Genomic DNA, 17,737 nt, shown 5'->3' on the forward strand with positions numbered 1-17,737 from the left:
TTATCCTGGAGCCACCCACAGAGCTTTCATAAGACACAGATTCCTGGGCCCTCCCTCGCAAGAGCCAGTGTCTGGGTCTGGATCTCTGGACATGCCTGTAGGAAGAGACGACTCTGCCTCCTACAACAGCATGCCTACAAAAAAGGCTACAAAAAGGCAGTTCACCAGGGAGACGTGTGTTTGGAAGGCAGGCAGCAAGTCCCTGGTTATTTTCTTCTCATTGTGTTAGAGCAGAAGGTGACTCCTCTCAGCTCTTTAGAGTATGTGCAAGCTGGTTTCTGGACCACAGATGAGCCACACCAGTGGGGGCAGGGTTCTGATGCCAGCCAGCAGCTTCGGTTTTGTGCAGTTGAGCCATCTCTGGCAGCTCCCCGACATGGCTGAGGTAGACCACAGACACAGGCTGAGGTCTCCTGGGTTCTCCCTGTCCTCCCACAAAACTGTCTCAGCTGGTAGTAGAGACTTTCCTCCCACCTATCAAAACCACAGACCATCCCCCTGGGGGGGCTTGTTCCACGTTACGATCACTCAAATAACCAAGATTATCAGGTGAAGAAAAAAGCCCCTGAAGATTCTGATTCTTCCCTCTCTTCCTCTTGTTGCTTCCAGGGACCGAGTGGGGTCAGTCTTCTGGTGCTGTCTCTCCAGGTCTCTTCCAGGCTGGTCACAGACGCACTCCCTCCGAGGCTGACCGCTGGTTGGAGGAGGTGTCCAAGAGCGTCCGGGCTCAGCAGCCCCAGGCTTCAGCTGCCCCTCTGCAGCCGGTCCTCCAGCCACCGCCACCCACTGCCATCTCCCAGCCAGTGCCACCTTTCCAAGGAAATGCATTCCTCACCTCTCAGCCCGTGCCAGTGGGTGTGGTCCCACCCCTGCAGCCAGCCTTTGTCCCTGCCCAGTCCTATCCTGTGCCTAACGGGATGACCTATCCAGCCCCTAACGTGCCCGTGGTGGGCATCACTCCCTCCCAGATGGTTGCTAACGTGTTTGGCACCGCAGGCCACCCACAGGCTGCCCAGCCCCATCAGTCTCCCAGCCTGGTCAAGCAGCAGACATTCCCACAGTACGAGACAAGCAGTGCTACTGCCAGCCCCTTCTTTAAGCCTCCTGCTCAGCACCTCAATGGTTCTGCAGCTCTCAATGGCGTAGACGACGGCAGGTTGGCCTCAGGAGACAAGCAGACCGAGGCTCCTGCAGGCACCTGCACGGTGGATCCCTTCGAGGCCCAGTGGGCGGCCTTGGAAAGCAAGTCCAAGCAGCGTACTAACCCGTCCCCCACCAACCCTTTCTCCAGTGATTTACAGAAGACTTTTGAAATTGAACTTTAAGCAATCCTTATGGCTTATGTATTTTGTCTGTACTTAGGCTCGGGCGGGGGGTGGAGGTCAGAGGAGCAAAGGGGACTTTGCATTCCCAACCTGTATGCTTTTCACTAATCCAAAGGTCCCCAAGGGCATGTCCAGGCATAGCATGTGGAAGTGGGTGATTGAAAAAAGTGGAGAGACCCATTCCTAGGGAAGAGCTGTTTTGCAGTTAGACTAAGAAAGTCAAGGAGCTGTCATCCTCTGCCCTGCCTCCTCCCTCAGCCACTTACCAGTCTCTGGCAACAGAGATGCAGAAGTATCTGAACAGGAATCTGTATTCAAAGCACATTTACTGGAATATAAAACAATGGGAAGCAAAACGATCTCCTTTTGTTTTTCAGGCCTTTCACCTGCCTGCTTTCAGCACTGGCCTTCTTAAAGATCGAGAACAGGGTGGCCAGTGCCAGGGCTGGGGGCAAGAGTCAGGCTGTGCTGCTAGAATTCCCAGCAGGGCCCGTCAGGAGCTGCCCAGCAGAGCTGTATTTTAGAGGTAAAGTTGAGCTTCCATTTTGAGTAAGAATAAATATTATAAATATATATATCAAAAAGCCAAAATCTTTATTTTTATGCATTTAGAATATTTTAAATAGTTCTCACTATTAAAAAGTTGTATGAGTTGTAAGTAATCTTGCCAAAGGTAAAAGGGTTAGCTGTAAGAAATTGTACATAAGATTGATTTATCATTGATGCCTACTGAAGTAAAAAAGAGGAAGGGCTGGTAGTTGCAGGTGGGATCCCTAGCTCACTTGGTATCATTTACTGTAAGTAGCACACTGCAACAACAATCACGCTTACGACCAGTACGGTCAGCTTGGTAGTAGTTTTAAATAAAGAGCAAGCAGTATTGTCCTGGTTTTACATCTGTAATGAAATTCTAATGTCATTATTTCAATGGGTTCAATCTAAATAGAAAATGTATTTTCTTTTCTATACTGCTGCAGTTTCCTTATGTTAATCCTTTAACACTAAGGTGACAGTGATGTAATCATATCCATGAGACGGGAACGCAGGTTACCGTGTTGTCCTGTAGGTCTTGGTGGGTTTTGTTTTGTCCTTTTAAGTTTTGTTCCCATGAGTTTTGTGGGGATGGAGGTCCTAGTCTTGTTAGCACTGCGTGTGTGTGTGTGCGTGCGTGCGTGTGTCCATCCCTCTCCTTGTGGTGAGCCGAACATCCTGTTGCCAGTTGTAGCCACTTGACCTCTGGTAACAACATAAGATCCCATCTCATTTTTACTTTCGAACGTTGGCCTTACAATCAAATGTAAGTTATATATATATATATTTGTACTGATGAGAATTTATAATCTGCTTTAACAAAAATAAATGTTCGTGGTAGAAGCTTTTGCCATGAAGAGCTGTTCTTTGCCCTTTTCTCTATTAGCAGATGGGTTTCAGTTCCTTGTGGTCTTGTCCTCTTCTCCATTCTACTGCTGCCGCAGATCTCTAGTTTGATGGCTAGAAAATCTTTCATTGGGGCTGGCATACTCTTCAAGTTCCTACCTATCTGTATTCATACTCGAGCCTCCGGTCATTCCTAAGCACATCTCTGATGTCAAGTTCTTGCTGCTCCAAGTGCAGACTTGAACCTGGCAGTTGTGTAAAGACACAGAACTTCCGCCCCAGCCCAGAATCTGCATTTTAACAAGACTTACAGTCTGAGAAGTTGGGTTGCAGCAGTGACTCTGAACTGTGGATATGTATTAAAGTTATCTGGGAGCTTTTAAAAGTCCTCATATCCAGCCCATACTCCAGCCCAATTAAAATCTCCAAGGGAGGAGACCCCCCAGGTTCAGTTCTTCAAAAAGCTCCCATGTGAGAACCACTGGTCACCTTATCCCACCACTCTGTGACTAGTTCCAAGAGCTAGCTAAGGTCTGGAGTGTGCCACCAATTTGCCAAATACTGATTTAACTAGAGAACAGCAGAGTCCAAGAAAGTGGCCCTTACCTTCCAATTTCTACAACCAAACCAGCCATGGTACATGGAAGGGGATGCACCTCAATGTATTTTAAAACTGGAAAGAAAAAAAGACCTCTGTCCCGGCCCATGTTTCTGTTGCTGAATGAGAGGTAGACCAAGAAGTATCACTCACCCATGAAGCAATCGTTTCTTTTCCAGCCAGTGTTGGTAATAGAAATCACCTGTCCCGGTAATGCTGGTTTTTCCTGTGTCCCAGAAAGACCTCTGTTACTAAGCCCAGCCTTTCTTCTGGGGGATTGGTAGAAGGTTAAAGTGGAAAGGAACTCGGAAGCTCATTGAAACCAAGCCTCTTGTCTTAGCATCAAGGCCTTAAGAGGCTGAGAGAGGAAGAATGACCTCTCCCAACTCTGAAACCACTTCCCTCTTCCGGCTCTTAACGTCACTCTTCCTTCCACTGGTCCACCTGGTCCTGTTGGTACTATGTTTTACAATAGCCTGGTTTTTAGTTTTCATTATCTCCCACTTTGCCGACGGCTTTCACCAACTTTGTGCAGTTAACCATAGGCACAGATGGGATCTGAAACTGGTCGCTATACTCCCTAGGAAGGGCTAGAGAGACTGGAGCAATGAACCACATCTGGACCCCAGATGGGACCTAGTTCTAGCAAAGAATGTTTCCCTAACACACACACCAGGAGTCAGTTACCTTCCCCAGACAGGACACACCTCCCCACCCAGCTTTCAGCAATGTGAGAACCCTGGTAGCTGGCTTTAGCTGGCTTTAAAAACAGTGAGCTGATCCTGGATAACAAACTATAGAGAGAAACTGTCAAGTGAAAGGTGTCCTTATTGCAAACAAGACGCCACTTCTTGACAACCCAGCAGGCACCAGTGGTTGGGGCAGAGAAGCCGACACCGCTGGCGCTCCACGGCGGAGGGCAGCTCGGATCAGGCCAGTGTCTCCGGAGAACTCCCTCCTCCAGCCAGAGAGGGGAGACCGAGAGCCTGCCGCCTCCTCCCAGCGCTATGAGCTGTGTCCCTGCTGCCAGACGGGCTGCGCGGGCGGCTGGACACGGGAGCAGCTGGCGCAGCAGAAGCTGGAGTAGTACTCGTTTCCGCAGAGCCGGGCCTGCAAGATCAGGTCACAGTTGGCCAGCTCCGGCTGGTCGACACAGTCCCTGCTGGGGTCCCGGGGCTGGGTGGCCAGTGCTGCGAGAAACCAGTAGGGAGAGGGTGGTAAGAAAGCTCTGTGTGGCTGGAAACTCACCTGCCTCGTCATTTCCCTAAAGGAGAGCAGCGCTATAACCGCCAGCTTCCCAAAGATGCTGGGTCACTGTACCCCGGTAACACCTGTATGTCCAGCTGAGGCCACACGGTGTTCACTGCCATGGGCCCCGCTTCGGCGTGCAGTGGGCCTCCTGTCACTCTTTCGGAGCTCTCTTCCCCTCCACCCCCACCACTCGCCCCAGTGCACAGCCCATCGCAGACCCCCAGATACTGCCTCTCCAGCTGATTAAACATCTCTGGAAGTCAGCCCCCTGCTCTGGCTACTGAGACCTGAGGAGCCGCATGAACACGGCCGTGGCCTCTGGACAAGGAGAGCGGGGTCGGCCCCAAGCACAGTTCTGAGTTGGCGAGAGCAGCCTGCTCGCTCTCACTGCTGATTTCCTCCCACTTCCAGCGTTTTGTCTTCAGTGGCCCCAGCTCAGTCACTTAGCTCCCCAGCTTTCCAGCTGTTCCCACTTCCCCAGAGACAGCAGAGCCCGTCAGGCCGGTGACGGGAGGACAGGCTGGGACCTGCAGCGCTGACGCAACCCTGAGCACAAAGCACCGGGTGCCTCCCTCTGAATCTGCTTGGCACTTCCGTAGCTTACAAATCACTGTGAGTGTTTCATTCCACTGCTTCGTCTTCGGACTGAAGTCGCTTTGTCTAGTTAACTTCCCTTTTCTTTCTGGGAGGGGCTCTCAGGGCTCAGCTTGGCTTACGCCTGACAGCACCTCCCCAAAGTCACCCCACGGGGCTGCGGAAGACCCCCCCTCCATGCCCCCTCCCCACATACAACTAACAGACAACACCTAACCAGCCAACGGCTTTGTGAAGGCTTGGCTCATCAGTGTAACAAGAGTATGAACTACCTATATTTCCATAAAGAACAAGCCATTTATGCTTATTTTCAACAATCATCACTTTGGTTATCAACCTAATCTCAGCCATCGCAGCCTCTGGGCTCATCACAGCCAGAGGGGAGCAGGTGCCGGGCGTGGTGGTGCAGGCTGGGCACCATCCTGGCTCTGCCCCTTCCAGCCGGGGGACTTGGGGCAAATGGTCACATAAGCTCTCCGTGTTTGCCGTCTCATCTGGAGTTAATGATAGCAACTGAAGCACACAGTAACCATGGCTAAAATAACCAGCACGTAACTGGGGCAGTCCCATTACGAAAGTGTGAGTGACCCCCGCCCCCCATGTTTTAACCTTACAGCATTTTCTGTTCCTCACCCTAAACCTTTAGGTAAAAGCTTGACAGCACTTTGTTGTATAGCAGAAACTAACGCAACATTGCAAAGCAATTACACTCCAATAAAGAAAAAAAAAGGAAGCTTGCAAGGTGTCCCCAGTAGAACTATGTTCCTTACACCAGAGTGGGACCAGCTCAAGGCCCCTCCCCCTGATACTAACACTGCAGTTCCGGCATGCCACCAGACCATGAACCCAGGGCACAGCGAGGCAGCCTCAAGCGGTGAAATGCCACAAAAAGCTTAAATGGGTGACGGCAGATACATACGGCTTAATTGACGGAACCAACACAGTTAAAGGAGAGAGGAAGATACCTTCTCCTTAAAGAGGTGCCCTCCTTCCCCAAAGAAAGTGTCTCAGATTACCAACACTCATCCAACAGGGGGCAGAAGGAAGACGGCCGGACTGAGGCCATAAGTGTGCCGTCCCGGAGGCAGTCCCATCACACCATTTCCTCTTGGTGACCACGCATCACTGGGAGCCCCACCAAACTTCAGCGTCAACTGAGCTTCTGGTTCCAGCTTGGCTTCCCATGCAGACACGCCTCTACCTAATCACAGACATGCCCATCTGGGGGCCTCCTGACAGCGATCTTTCTCACTTAAATCTGCACTCTGGCCTGTCTCAAGTCTTGTAAAAGTTTGGTAAATACATGGACAAGAGATCTATCTGCTGCACACGATCGAGGTGAAAAGCGGCCCCTGCGGGATGGTGCCTTCGCCAAGGTATCACCTTCACGCATATGCACTCAGCCTGAGTGCCCAGTGATGCCAAGCCCTGCGCCGGGCCCTGGTTGGGTCCCAGTCCCTATCTTCATAAACTGGAAGCCCCCCGTCAGTCCCGCTCACTAAGCTACATTTCTACCAGACTGCAACCTCTAACCTGGCCAGTTCCACGCTCAGCCTGGCAGACAGGAGGCAGCCAGGCCCGACGCCCTGCGTGGTCCTGGTGAAGTGCTACAGCCCGGACAGCCGTGACCATCCAGGCCAACCAGCACAGCTGGGCCCTTGCGGTTCCCTCCCAGGGCTGTTTCAGGCCACATGATGACTGGCCCACCCCAAGTCATGTAACCGGGAACTGGCAGAGCCCCTCCAACTGTAGAGCCCGTGCCCTCCATGTCCAGCCACACATAGCCAGCTCCTGAAGACAAGCAGGTGCCTGGGGTGGGCCTTCCTTACCCGGCGGGACCACCTTCACCTCGGTGCTGCGGCTGACGGCCTGGCTTCCACGGTAGGCGCTGCACGTGTAGGAGCCCTCGTCCCTGGCCCGCAGGTTGTGGATCAGCAGCGTGCCATCCGGGGACTGGTGCACGCGGTGGCCGTCGGCCCGCACCGGCAGCCCGTTCCTGGAGGAGAGAGGATGCTGGGAGAACCTCCAGGCCCTGGGGATGCTGAGCTGATTCTCCCGGGGAGGAGGCAGTCTAAGGCCCGCTCCAGAGCCGCCCACTGACCCAGAAGCACTCAGGGCAAACCTCCTCTGAGCCTGGGGGACACTGGGCCATTTCCTGCCTGGAGTGTCGGGGTGGGGGCTCAGGTTACTCCAGGATCCCCAGTGCCTAGCCTCGTCCTGACATACTACAAGGAGGAAGGGGGCATCAAACTGTTTGCTGAATGAATAAAAGCCCAGCAGACTTGGGGTAAAAGACCACCCAAAGCCCCCAGAGCTGAGTGGAGCCCCATGTTTCTCAGCCCAGCAGAGCATCCACCACGCAGGGGACATCTGGCCACACCTGGAGACTTTCTGTGGCCATGACGTGGGAGGGAGTGCTACAGGTACCTGGAGGCTGGACTCGGCTGAACATCGCCCGACGCACCCCAACAACCAAAACTGTCAGCCCAAAACGTCAACAGTGCCAAGCTTGAGAAGCTCTGGTGTATAGCCCGACCAGCAGAGAAGAGAGCGGTCCTGGGGGGGCTTCCCCATAAAGGGAGGAGGGCGCTGTAGCCCCTTCCCCTGGCACCAGGCCAGGAGGCAGGAGTAGAAAGGGGGAGGGGTGCTGGTGGCAGCAACATTCTGCACAAAGGTGGACCCCCGCCCCTGCCCCTGGTTTGGGCTGTATGAGTTCAGGGGTGAAGGCCTGAGGGCCAAGAACAGCCTCACCTGGACCATCGGATGTTCACGCTTTCTCCCGCCACCACACACAGCAGCCTGGCCGTGTCCCCTTCCTGCACTGCCATCGTGGAGGGCAGCCCTGTGATGGTCAGCTCCCCTGGGCCCGAGGGGGACAGTCTCAGCCATGGCACGCCCGCGGTGCCCCTCCAGACCCCAGAGGCCACTGGCCACACGCACCCGCCCACTCAGGCTGCACCTCACCCAGCACTCGGAGCTGGACCCAGCGCTGGTCCCGGTCATGCCCGTTGAACGCGACACACGTGTAGAAGCCCCCGTCCTCCACAGCCACGCGGCTGATGACCAGAGAGCCGTCGGACTGCAGCTGGTGTCTGCGGGGGCCAAGCACAGTCAGGTGGCTCCACCCCAAGGGCCCCGGTGGGTGGGGAGGTGGTAGGAGGGTCTCCCCTCCCCTGGTGAGAGGCTGAGTGGGCCCTGCTGGTCAGCGGGGTCTGATCACCCTCCAGCTGCTGGCACTCTCGTTTACTTAAGGATGCCTGACTTTAAAACCTGGCAACAAGCAGATCATTGCAAGTTTTCAGGTACAAAATAACTCTGGTTTGGGTTTCAATTTTTTTTCCTACACTCATTCATTAGGCTCAGTCCTGGTTTGGTCACTTAGGAGCTGGGTGGTGTTAAGCTTCTGTGTGTCACATGTGGATAAAACAGCATCCCTTTAGCTCTTCTGCACGTCACGTGAGGGAGATTAAGCCTCAGCACGGGCTCCATATATGTTAGCTCTTAGGATCACAGTCAGTAGGGTGTCTGCCTCCACTTCCTCCCTCGGCCATCACCTGTTGGCCGGCCTCTTACAACTGTCCACTAGCCACACTCTGGAAAGGCCCAAAGACCCCAGCATGGTCTGCCCAAGGAGTCCTCCGCCCGCAACCCCGTCTCTCGAGAGGCCCTGGGGTCCCGCTCAGGTCTGACCAGGGGACGGCATCTGCCCAGACGGGGCGGGGTCGGAGGCAGGACAGGGGAGGGGAGCTGAACGAACCTGGGGGAAGAGAGAGGCTGCCCGTCTCTCTGCCACTCGATCGTCGGGGGCGGGAAGCCCTCAGCACGACAGGTCAGCCGGACCCGCTGGCCCGGCTGGGCATCCAGCACCCCGGGCTGGCTCCGGTCCAGACGCACCCTGCAGAGCAAGCATCGCTCAGCCATGAGGGGGCTCCTCCCCTGCCTGCCCCCTGACCACCCTCCTGCCTGGGGATGGGACCCCTACCCGGCCTCATGAGCCCCTTCTCCACCCAACCCTGACCAGATTCTGCTCTCCAGCCTCAGCCCTTTGTTCTGGTTGGGAGACACCACCAACCATCAGGGACCCAGGCTCAAAGCCAGCTCCAGCTTTCTCATCTCCGCCACCCAGAATTTCTGTGTCCTGCCCGCCCTGCACCAGATCCTTGACGTGGGCCCTCCAGCCCTCTGCGCCCGCTCTGTAAACTCCCCTCTTCTAGGCCGGCTCAGCCCTCTAGCCCCTGAGGCCAGGGGCCAGCACGGGCTCCGCTCCCCAGAGCTCGCAGTGGTGGGCAGGACTCCCACCCCCTCTTCAGAGGCCAGGCTCAGCCTCGCCATCCCCTCCCAGAGCCCTGAGCAGGCGGCTGGCAAGCCCGGTCACAGCACACGCAGGCCCGGGGACTGTCCACCTCGCCCTCCTCCCACCCACCAAGCCCTCCCCTGACCCTGGCCCTCGGTGGGCCAGGCAGACAGCAGACAGCGCTGAGCACCCGCACCTGGTCAGGGGCCACGGGTGCGAGGCGGTGGCGGGGCCCCCGAGGCTGGGGTCCCGAGGCCTGTGGTCCTGGGCTGGGTCCCTGGTCTCGGGGAAGGGCCTCGGTTCAGCCTCAGAAGGCACGGCCACGTCACCCCCTGCTGTGAGGCCAGAAGCAAGGGGTGAGCTGTGGGGAGAAGCGGGTGGAAGGGAGGGTGCCCATGAGGCTGGCAGGGGAGGCCCACACAGGGCAAGACGCCCGCCCCAGGCGACCCAGAGCGCGGGGGCTCCACTGCCAGGATGCCGTGGCCCGCTTCCTGCCCTAGTCCTCCAGTGTTGGGGCGCCCCAGCCGGTACCCCTACCCTGGGGCCCAGAAAAACCCACATGATGTGGTGAGGTTGGGACGAGACCTGTGACGCGAAGCTGGACCTGCTGAGAGTGATGGTCCGGCCCGGGGCTGCCGCAGCTGTAGGTGCCGGCGTCGTCCGCCCTCAGGGGGCTGATGACCAGGGAGCCGTCGGACTGCAGCTGGTGCCTGAGGGCGGGCAGGGGGCTTGAGCGCTGTGTCCCGAGGCAACAGCGAGCCTGGCTCCCCTGACCCTGCTCTCTCACCCTCCCATCCTCGGGAATTGGAGGGGCTGGGCGGGGCAGCGGGCTGGCTGCACCCACCTGTCAGAGGAGACGGGCCGCCCGTCTTTCTGCCACCTGGAGTGGGGGCCCGGGGAGCCGTCCTCAGAGCAGAAGAGCCGCACCAACTGCCCCAGGGCCGCCTGCACCACGGAGGGCTCCGAGCCCGCCAGGGTGATCCTGGGAAGGTGGGACAGAGGGTCACATGAGGGCCAGCACCAGGGACTATCCCTTCATCAGTGCGTCCCCACAGAAAGCCCGGTACCCCGTCATGGGTACCAGAGGTACTGCTCATGGAAGCCACACTCCAGAAGCCTGCGGAATCAGGAATCCACCCTCCCAACTCCACCGCCAAAATACCCACAGGCATTATGCCCTCAACTTGTTTCCGCAAGAGCACAGAATGTGGACCTCCCTTGTGGTCTCGTGGTTAAGAATCGCCTCCCAATGCAGGAGACACAGGTTCAATCCCTGATCCGAGAAGAACCCACATGCCAAAGGGGAACTAAGTCCATGAGCCACAACTACTGAAGCCCGCACGCCCAGAGCCCGTGACCCAGAACCAGGGAGTAGACCCTGCTCGCTGCAGGCAGAGAAAACCCTGCACAAAAAGACCCAGCACAGCCAAAAATAATGAGCACAGAATAGGCACAGAGCCCCAGGATGGAGTTTGGGAGAGAAGCTGGAGAACCAAACACATGCCTGATCCCTTGGGAATTCAAAGTTTGATTGATCGTTTTTAATATTCCCACCTCTCATGAATATGACACAGTCGAAGAGTGACGACGAACGGGACCCACACTAAATCTATGGGATCATGTCACCATTTACAGGTCGAGAAACTGAGGCTTCGAGAAGCTGGATGACTTGCCAAAGGTCATGAAGCTCTTAAGCTTCAACTAGACAGGCCCTGGATCATACCAGCAAGATCTGCTGGAGAATTCAGGCGCCACCATCCACCCGGCCCTGGGCAAGCCTCATGTCTCCAAAGCCTGAGGTTCCCCACCTGTGAACGATGGTAGCAAAGCCCCCCAGGCTGGAAGACTCCAGGTGAGAGATGGAGGGAGGCCCAGCTGATCTCAGGGTTTTAGCCCTAAAAGGCTCAGCCCCGGCCCCAGGCCCCATCCCACCCGGGGAAGGGGGGCCTCACCTGTAGGAGGAGCCACGGGAAGGAGGCGCTGGTCGTCCTGCGTCTCCGCTCAGTCCAGGGGGACTGGGCCCAGTCTCCTGGCCCCAGGGCCCCTCTCCAAAGGCCTGTCTGTGGTCCATCACCCCCAGCCCAGGTTCTTGGTCTCGCCACCAGAGGCCACCGGAAGGCAAGGGTCTTCTCTGGACCACAGGCCCCGGCCCATGCTGGCTGGGCTCCTGCTGGCCGGCCTCCTGCTGGCCCCCAGGACCGCTGCCGCCACCATCTCCGTGGGTGCTCTGGCCAGAGGTCCTGGCCCCGGGCTGGGGTCCCCGGCAGGCGCTCACACACTCTTCTTCTGAGGCAAAGTTGTTGGCGTTGCCGTGGCAGCCGCCGTACCAGAAGCGGTTACACTGGCCCACGGAGGCGACGAAGTACCAGCGGGCGGCCCAGTCGGTGCAGGAGCCGTGGGCGCTGGGCAGCAGGCACCGCACGGGGTACGCTGAGAGGGGGCAGGGGGCACGCAGGTCACCGGGACCCAGCAGGGAAGCTGCAAACGCCGCCCGGGACTCAGGAGCGAGGCCCTCCCCAGCTTCCGCTTCAGCGCACATCCACACTACTGCCGGGGCCCTTGACAGGCTCTGGGGATAGACTCTGCTCACTGCCCTGGGACCCCCAGCAGAACCAGCCTGCTCTGCACCCCCAGAGCTGGAGCCCTGCAGAGGATCAGGGCTGTGACCTCCCTGGACGGGCTCCCTCGTGCTCCTCCCCACCTGACCCAGGCCCCCCCCAGTGCACATAGAACAGCCCCAGAGCCAACCCTTGACGTGCTTCACGCAAAAGCACCAGCCCTGCCTGAGCCCCCACAGGCTGCCAAGATGCCCAGGGAGGGGGCCCACCCTTGTTCCTGGGCCCCTGAGCAGCTCAGAACCTTCTCCAGCCCAGCCATCCTTCTCCACACTCAGATGTGACCCTCCAGGACCTCCACTTAAAGCCCCCTCACCCAGGTGCCCAGCTCCCTGCAGACTCTGCCCCCTGGCTTCCGGCGTCCCCGAGACGGTCCTTGGCACATGGGCACCCACGCTCCCACGTCACAGTCCTCCCTCCAGGACACATCTCAGGCAGGGTGGGCACCCCATCCATCCCAGCCACGCCCCGCCTCTGGAGGAGGCTGAGCCCCAAGGGGCAGCACAGGTCTTCCTTTTCTGTGGACTCCTCACTGACCACGCTCCCGGCTCCCACAGGCAGCCAGGCGGCTGCGAGTGCAAACTCGGGGGCGAGGATGACCTGTAGGGCAGGATAATCCAGCGCCGTTCTCCAGCCCGGCACCTGGCAGGTGCCAGCAAGTATTGGTGGGAGAAACGAGCGATAAGCCAGCCAGGAGGAAGGTCGGGGGGCTCTGGTGGGGGGTGGGGGGTGGGGGGTGGGGGGGGAGCAGAGTGGGACGAGAGCCTTCCCACCAGGAAGGACGAGGAGGATCGGCCACTCACCGGAGCTGGGCTGGCCCACACAGCCTTCCCCCAGGGGGCCCGCTGCGGAGGCCACGTGGTCATAGCAGCAGCCGAACTGGGAGCCCCGGCACTCGCTGGGCTCATTCTGCTGGGCCTGGGGCCGGTGGGCACTGGGGACCTGGGGAGAGGGCCCAGGATTGGGAAGTTAGATGGAGGTCTGGCTCTTGGTGGGAGGACTCCAGGCTGCCGGGGGGAGGATGGCAGGAAGAGAGAGGGACAGAACTGTGACCCCATTGAGCAGAACCCCAGCCCTGGAGATCAGACCCCAGAGAAGGTCGGACGAACCCCCAGCCCGGGCCTGTCGCGGAAGCCTGTGCCTTCGAGAGGATGAGCCAGGCCAGCGAGCTTCAGGGACCTCCCTCCTCAAGGTCAAAGCTGCCGCGAGCCCTCGTCACAGTGGCACTGAGCAGGCCCGCGGGCTGGACTCGTGGCCCTGGGGTGAGCAGACACTCACTGCAGAGGCTGCTGCTCTCGATCCCGGCCTGCCCCCGGCGTCGTCGCGTCTGTGAAAGCTCGTGCAGCCCGCCTGATGGGGCCCCTCGGCCACGGTCACCCCGTCAGGGCAGCACCCGAACCTGGACAGACATCACAGCCCTGACTCCCACCCCACCAGGGGCCCTGAGTTCCAGCACCCCAGGATCCAGGCTCTGAGGCTCCCCGAGCCGGGGGGGGGGGCTTGACCAGGTGAGTGGGGAGACAGGGGGTCCTTGCGTGCAAGGCGAACCATGTGGCGAACCCCAGTCTCCACCACGTCCACTCACCACTCAGGGGCTCCCGGGGGGGCAACAGGAAGACAATAAGCGGAGCTGAACCCTTAATAATCAACAGATGCTCAACTCACACCTTCCAACACAAAATCCAGAATGTGGAAAGTCACCTGAGCTTCCCAGACACCAGGTTCCCAGGGAGGTTTTACAGAACGGAGGCAGCTGAGAGACGGGCCAGGAGAAGGCGTCAAAGGAGCCCCTGGCTTACTTCCCCTCCACCAGCCAGGAGGCGGGAAGGAAGGTGAAGGAAGGAACGTGTCCAAGCCCTGGTGTGCCAGGCACCATGTGATCTGGTCCTGCCTCACAGTGGCCCGTCACTGGCTGTCACTGTTCCCAATGCTCAGCAGAGAAAGCCAGGACCAGAGAGGTCAAGTGACTTGCCCCGAGTCACACAGCTGGGTTACTGGCTGAGCTGAGACTCACCCCCAAGCTGCTGACTCCAGAATCGTGGCCCTTAGCACCCCAGCCCGAGAGAGCGGGAGCTTGATTTGAAATCACAGAGCTAGAATTCATACCCTACTTGCCATCCCTGAGCCTCAGGCTACATCTCAACAGGCTGATCTCTGCAGAGAGAGCGGGGCAGCTGGGGGGGGGGGGGGGGGCGGGCTTTCACCCCCACCCAGCAGGTTAGGGAGCTCAGTGGGAAGGGGAGGGAGCTCAGTGGGAGGAGGAGGAAGCCAAGTCCCCAGTTCTGCCCAGACTGGGCAGCTCAGGCACAACGGCCCTGGAGTCCCGCTCCTGAGTTCTGCTAACCCACCCCACCCGCTCTGAGCAGAGACACTGCCCCACCCATCAGACACCCCCCCTGAAGACACACCTTCCCTCTCTGACCTGGGGAGAGGGGAGAGGCACCCACCTGCTCTGCTGACACAAGGAGGCCCCAGGGCAGCCTTGCCACTGTGGCCCAAGGGAGGCAGTGTGGCCGTCGGGGCAACACCCGTGGGAGCTCTGTCTGCAGTCGTGGGGCCCCGAGCCTGGCTGCAGAGGCTGCCCATACGAGGAGAGCTGCAGAGATGGGGCGGGGCCCGGGGCTGACACGGGTGGGCTTTGGTCTCCTCTGGGGTTACCCCACGCTGAGGGCTGCTCCTGGGGTGCCCACCACTGGTCTCTAAAATCTGAAAAGAGGAGGAAACAAAAGACCCGTGATGTTTCTGCCTGACTCCTTCACCCTGTCTTTGTCCATGTCAGACCCTCCTCTCCACACCCATTCCCCCCATAACTACTTGCCCCCACCCTCAACATCCACCCCAAAGGCCCCCGGACTTGGGGGTGTCCACCAAGCTTCTCACCTGAGGCAGAGGCCTCCCGTGGGCCCAAAGACATCCGGGGGTCCCTGGGGCTGGTGTGCACCTCCGGCATGCTGGGGACCTCTGCAGGGAGCCGGGGCATCAGGGCGCAGAGGGAAGGCCACCCCCCAATATCTGCTCCCTCCCCACCGCTCAGGCGGGACCCAGGAAACTCAGGAGAACAGAAGTGAAAAGGAGCAGGCTTGTGTTTTTGTCAACACCCTTCCTAGGTTTCAAAAGAGTCTCTCATCACATAGAAAACGCCCATTTCACGTGTTTGGCAAAGAGAAAAGCCGCGTGTAAAGACAGCATTTATGTTTGATCCCAACCACATATAAAATGGTAACACAAAAGTTTTTAATTGGATTGAGGAAAACATAATCCAATTTTTAAATGGGCAAAGAACTTGAACATAAGACTTTTCCAAAGAAGACACAGGGATGGCCGATAAGCACGTGAAAAGATGCTTGATATCATCGGCCACTAAGGAAAGGCAAACGGAGCCACAAGGAGACCCCCTTTGCAGGTACTAGCATGGTTCTAATCAGAAAGCCTGAGATAACAAGGGTCGGCGAGAATGAGGATGAGGGCGGACCCCTCAAGCAACTGCTGGTGGGAATACAGAATGGTGGAGACACTGGAAACAGTTTGGCAGTTCCTCAAAACAGTTACATGGTTACACAGTAGCCTAGAAATTCCACTTCTAAATATAAGCCCAAGAGAACTGAAACCCACACAGAAACTTCCACATGAATATTCATAGCATCATTATTCACTAAAGCCAAAAGGTAGAAACAACCCAGATATCTATCAACAGATGTGTGGATAATCAAACTGGGCACATCCATACGACTGAATGCGATTTAGCCATAAAAAGCAATGAAGTGCTGATTATGCCACAACTTAGACGAACCTCAAAAACATTCTGCTCAGTGAAAGAAGCCAGATGCAAAAGGTATGCTGTTCCTTTTATCTGATGTATCTAGAACTGGCAGATCCATAAAGACAGAGAGATCTGGCTACCAGGGAAGGGGATCAGGGTTAATGGGGAGTGATTAATTGATGGGTACAGAGTACTTCTATGGGGTGGTGAGAATTTTTGAAACTAGAAAGATTGAAGGCAGGAGGAGAAGGGAACGACAGAGGATGAGATGGTTGGACCGCATCACTGACTCAATGGACATGAGTCTGAGTAAGCTCTGGGAGTTGGTGATGGACAGGGAGGCCTGGCGTGCTGCAGTCCATGGGGTTGCAAAGAGTCAGATGCAACTGAGCAACTGAACTGAACTGAGAGAGCTGGTGGTCATACAACCTTGAGACCATAACAAATAAGAACACACGGTATACACACACCAAACTGTGTGTTATTGAACTTCACCTCAATAAAAAATTCCATATTAAAAACAACTGAATTGATAAATGAAGAGATAGAGGGTAGATGATGAAAATGTAATTACAACAAAATATTAATTGTAGAACTTGATGGTGGGCACATGACTGCTTGCCACACAGCTCTTCATCTTTCCTGTGTGATTAAAGTTTCTCCTCATCTCTTGTCCAACTTGGCAAACTTACTCAATATCACGAACTGTACCCGTTAGAATAGGTGAATTTTATGGTGTATGATAATTAACCTCAATAAGGTTTTTAAAAAGATTTTTCATCACAAAATGTTACAGACAAAATGCAAAAGGCTGTAGATAAAATGAGGACAACAGGAGTTTTTAAAAATGATGCCCAAGATAATACTAGAAAGATATGGCCAAAATGTCCATGGCTGATTCATGTCAATGTATGACAAAACCCACTGAAATGTTGTGAAGTAATTAGCCTCCAACTAATAAAAATAAATGAAAAAAAAAAAAAGATATGGCCAAAATGCTCACAGTGACTACAAAACAGACTCACCGACACAGAGAACAGAGCTGTGGTTGCCAAGGGGGAGGGTGGGAGTGGGGGGTTAGCACAGGCCAACTATTACATAGAGAACGGATAAACAGCACAGTCCTACTGCATAGCACAGGGAGCTATATGCAATATCCTGTGATAGACCATGCGTGCCAATTCGCTTCAGTCATGTCCAACTCTCTGTAACCCTATGGACTGTAGCCAGCCAGGCTCCTCCATCCATGGGATTTTCCAGGCAAGAATACTGGAGTGGGGTGCCAGTCCCTTTTCCAGGGGATTTTCCTCACCCCAGGGATTGAACCCGTGTCTCCTGCATTGCAGGCCGTTCTTTACCACTGAACCACCAGAGAAACAAAAGAGAAAAGAATACAAAAAAGGATGTGTGTGTGTGTGTGTGTGTGTATAAAAACTGAATCACTTTACTGTACAGCAAAAACTAACACCATATTGTAAATCAACTCTACTTGAATAAAATAAATTAAAAAAACAAAAATGCTCACAGTGAAAGTTTCTGCATGCTCTGTATATGTGTTTTGCCAGGTGGTTGGGTGAGGGTGGGGGTGCTTCCTTCTATTTGTTAGTGCTTTTCAAATTTTCCACAATAAACATATCACTACACAGTGTAACAAAGTTACAAAAAAATAAGTGAAAAGTCCATCTCCATAGGGACTACATATTGCCAGTCCCAGGGAACTTTTAGAAATAATAATTTAGAGCTGGAAGATTCCGGTAGACGTGTGGTCAAATCTTTGTTTTCCATGTATTGCCTGTCCTACCTGGGTCAAAAGCTCAGACGAGGTTGATTCAAATTCTCTCCCGGGTTCTGGTCTCCTATCTACATTTGGCCGTGGGTTCACGGGCCCTGGGCCAGCCTGGGAATTCCGGCCGTCCCTCTATG

The 17,737-nt window shown here is 56.0% G+C and overlaps 2 protein-coding genes across 20 annotated transcripts in view; one reads left to right on the forward strand and one right to left on the reverse strand.

Moving 5' to 3' along the window:
* Positions 1–2,709, forward strand: part of NUMB (NUMB endocytic adaptor protein) — a 157,077-nt gene extending 154,368 nt beyond the window's left edge. For all 11 annotated transcript variants that reach the window (XM_061156724.1, XM_061156734.1, XM_061156728.1 and 8 more), the window contains one exon: positions 610–2,709. In XM_061156724.1, coding sequence (XP_061012707.1) covers positions 610–1,325 — 716 coding nt within the window. In that variant the 3' untranslated portion in view covers positions 1,326–2,709. The remainder of the gene's footprint in view (positions 1–609) is intronic.
* PAPLN (papilin, proteoglycan like sulfated glycoprotein) overlaps positions 1,901–17,737 on the reverse strand; it is a 37,961-nt gene continuing 22,124 nt past the window's right edge. For 4 of the 9 annotated variants that reach the window (XM_061156714.1, XM_061156716.1, XM_061156719.1 and 1 more), the window contains 13 exons: positions 14,935–15,015; positions 14,502–14,760; positions 13,333–13,453; positions 12,858–12,996; positions 11,392–11,869; positions 10,284–10,421; positions 10,025–10,149; positions 9,636–9,774; positions 8,903–9,040; positions 8,110–8,237; positions 7,897–8,005; positions 6,975–7,141; positions 1,901–4,490 (listed from right to left, as the gene is read on the reverse strand). In XM_061156714.1, coding sequence (XP_061012697.1) covers positions 4,306–4,490; positions 6,975–7,141; positions 7,897–8,005; positions 8,110–8,237; positions 8,903–9,040; positions 9,636–9,774; positions 10,025–10,149; positions 10,284–10,421; positions 11,392–11,869; positions 12,858–12,996; positions 13,333–13,453; positions 14,502–14,760; positions 14,935–15,015 — 2,207 coding nt within the window. In that variant the 3' untranslated portion in view covers positions 1,901–4,305. Of the gene's footprint in view, positions 4,491–6,974; positions 7,142–7,896; positions 8,006–8,109; positions 8,238–8,902; positions 9,041–9,635; positions 9,801–9,998; positions 10,150–10,283; positions 10,422–11,391; positions 11,870–12,857; positions 12,997–13,332; positions 13,454–14,501; positions 14,761–14,934; positions 15,016–17,737 lie in introns of those variants that run through there. The other 5 variants (XM_061156715.1, XM_061156721.1, XM_061156722.1 and 2 more) reach the window with 5 other exon arrangements.

Source organism: Dama dama, chromosome 12 (assembly GCF_033118175.1).
Source record: "Dama dama isolate Ldn47 chromosome 12, ASM3311817v1, whole genome shotgun sequence".
Lineage (NCBI taxonomy): Eukaryota > Metazoa > Chordata > Mammalia > Artiodactyla > Cervidae > Dama > Dama dama.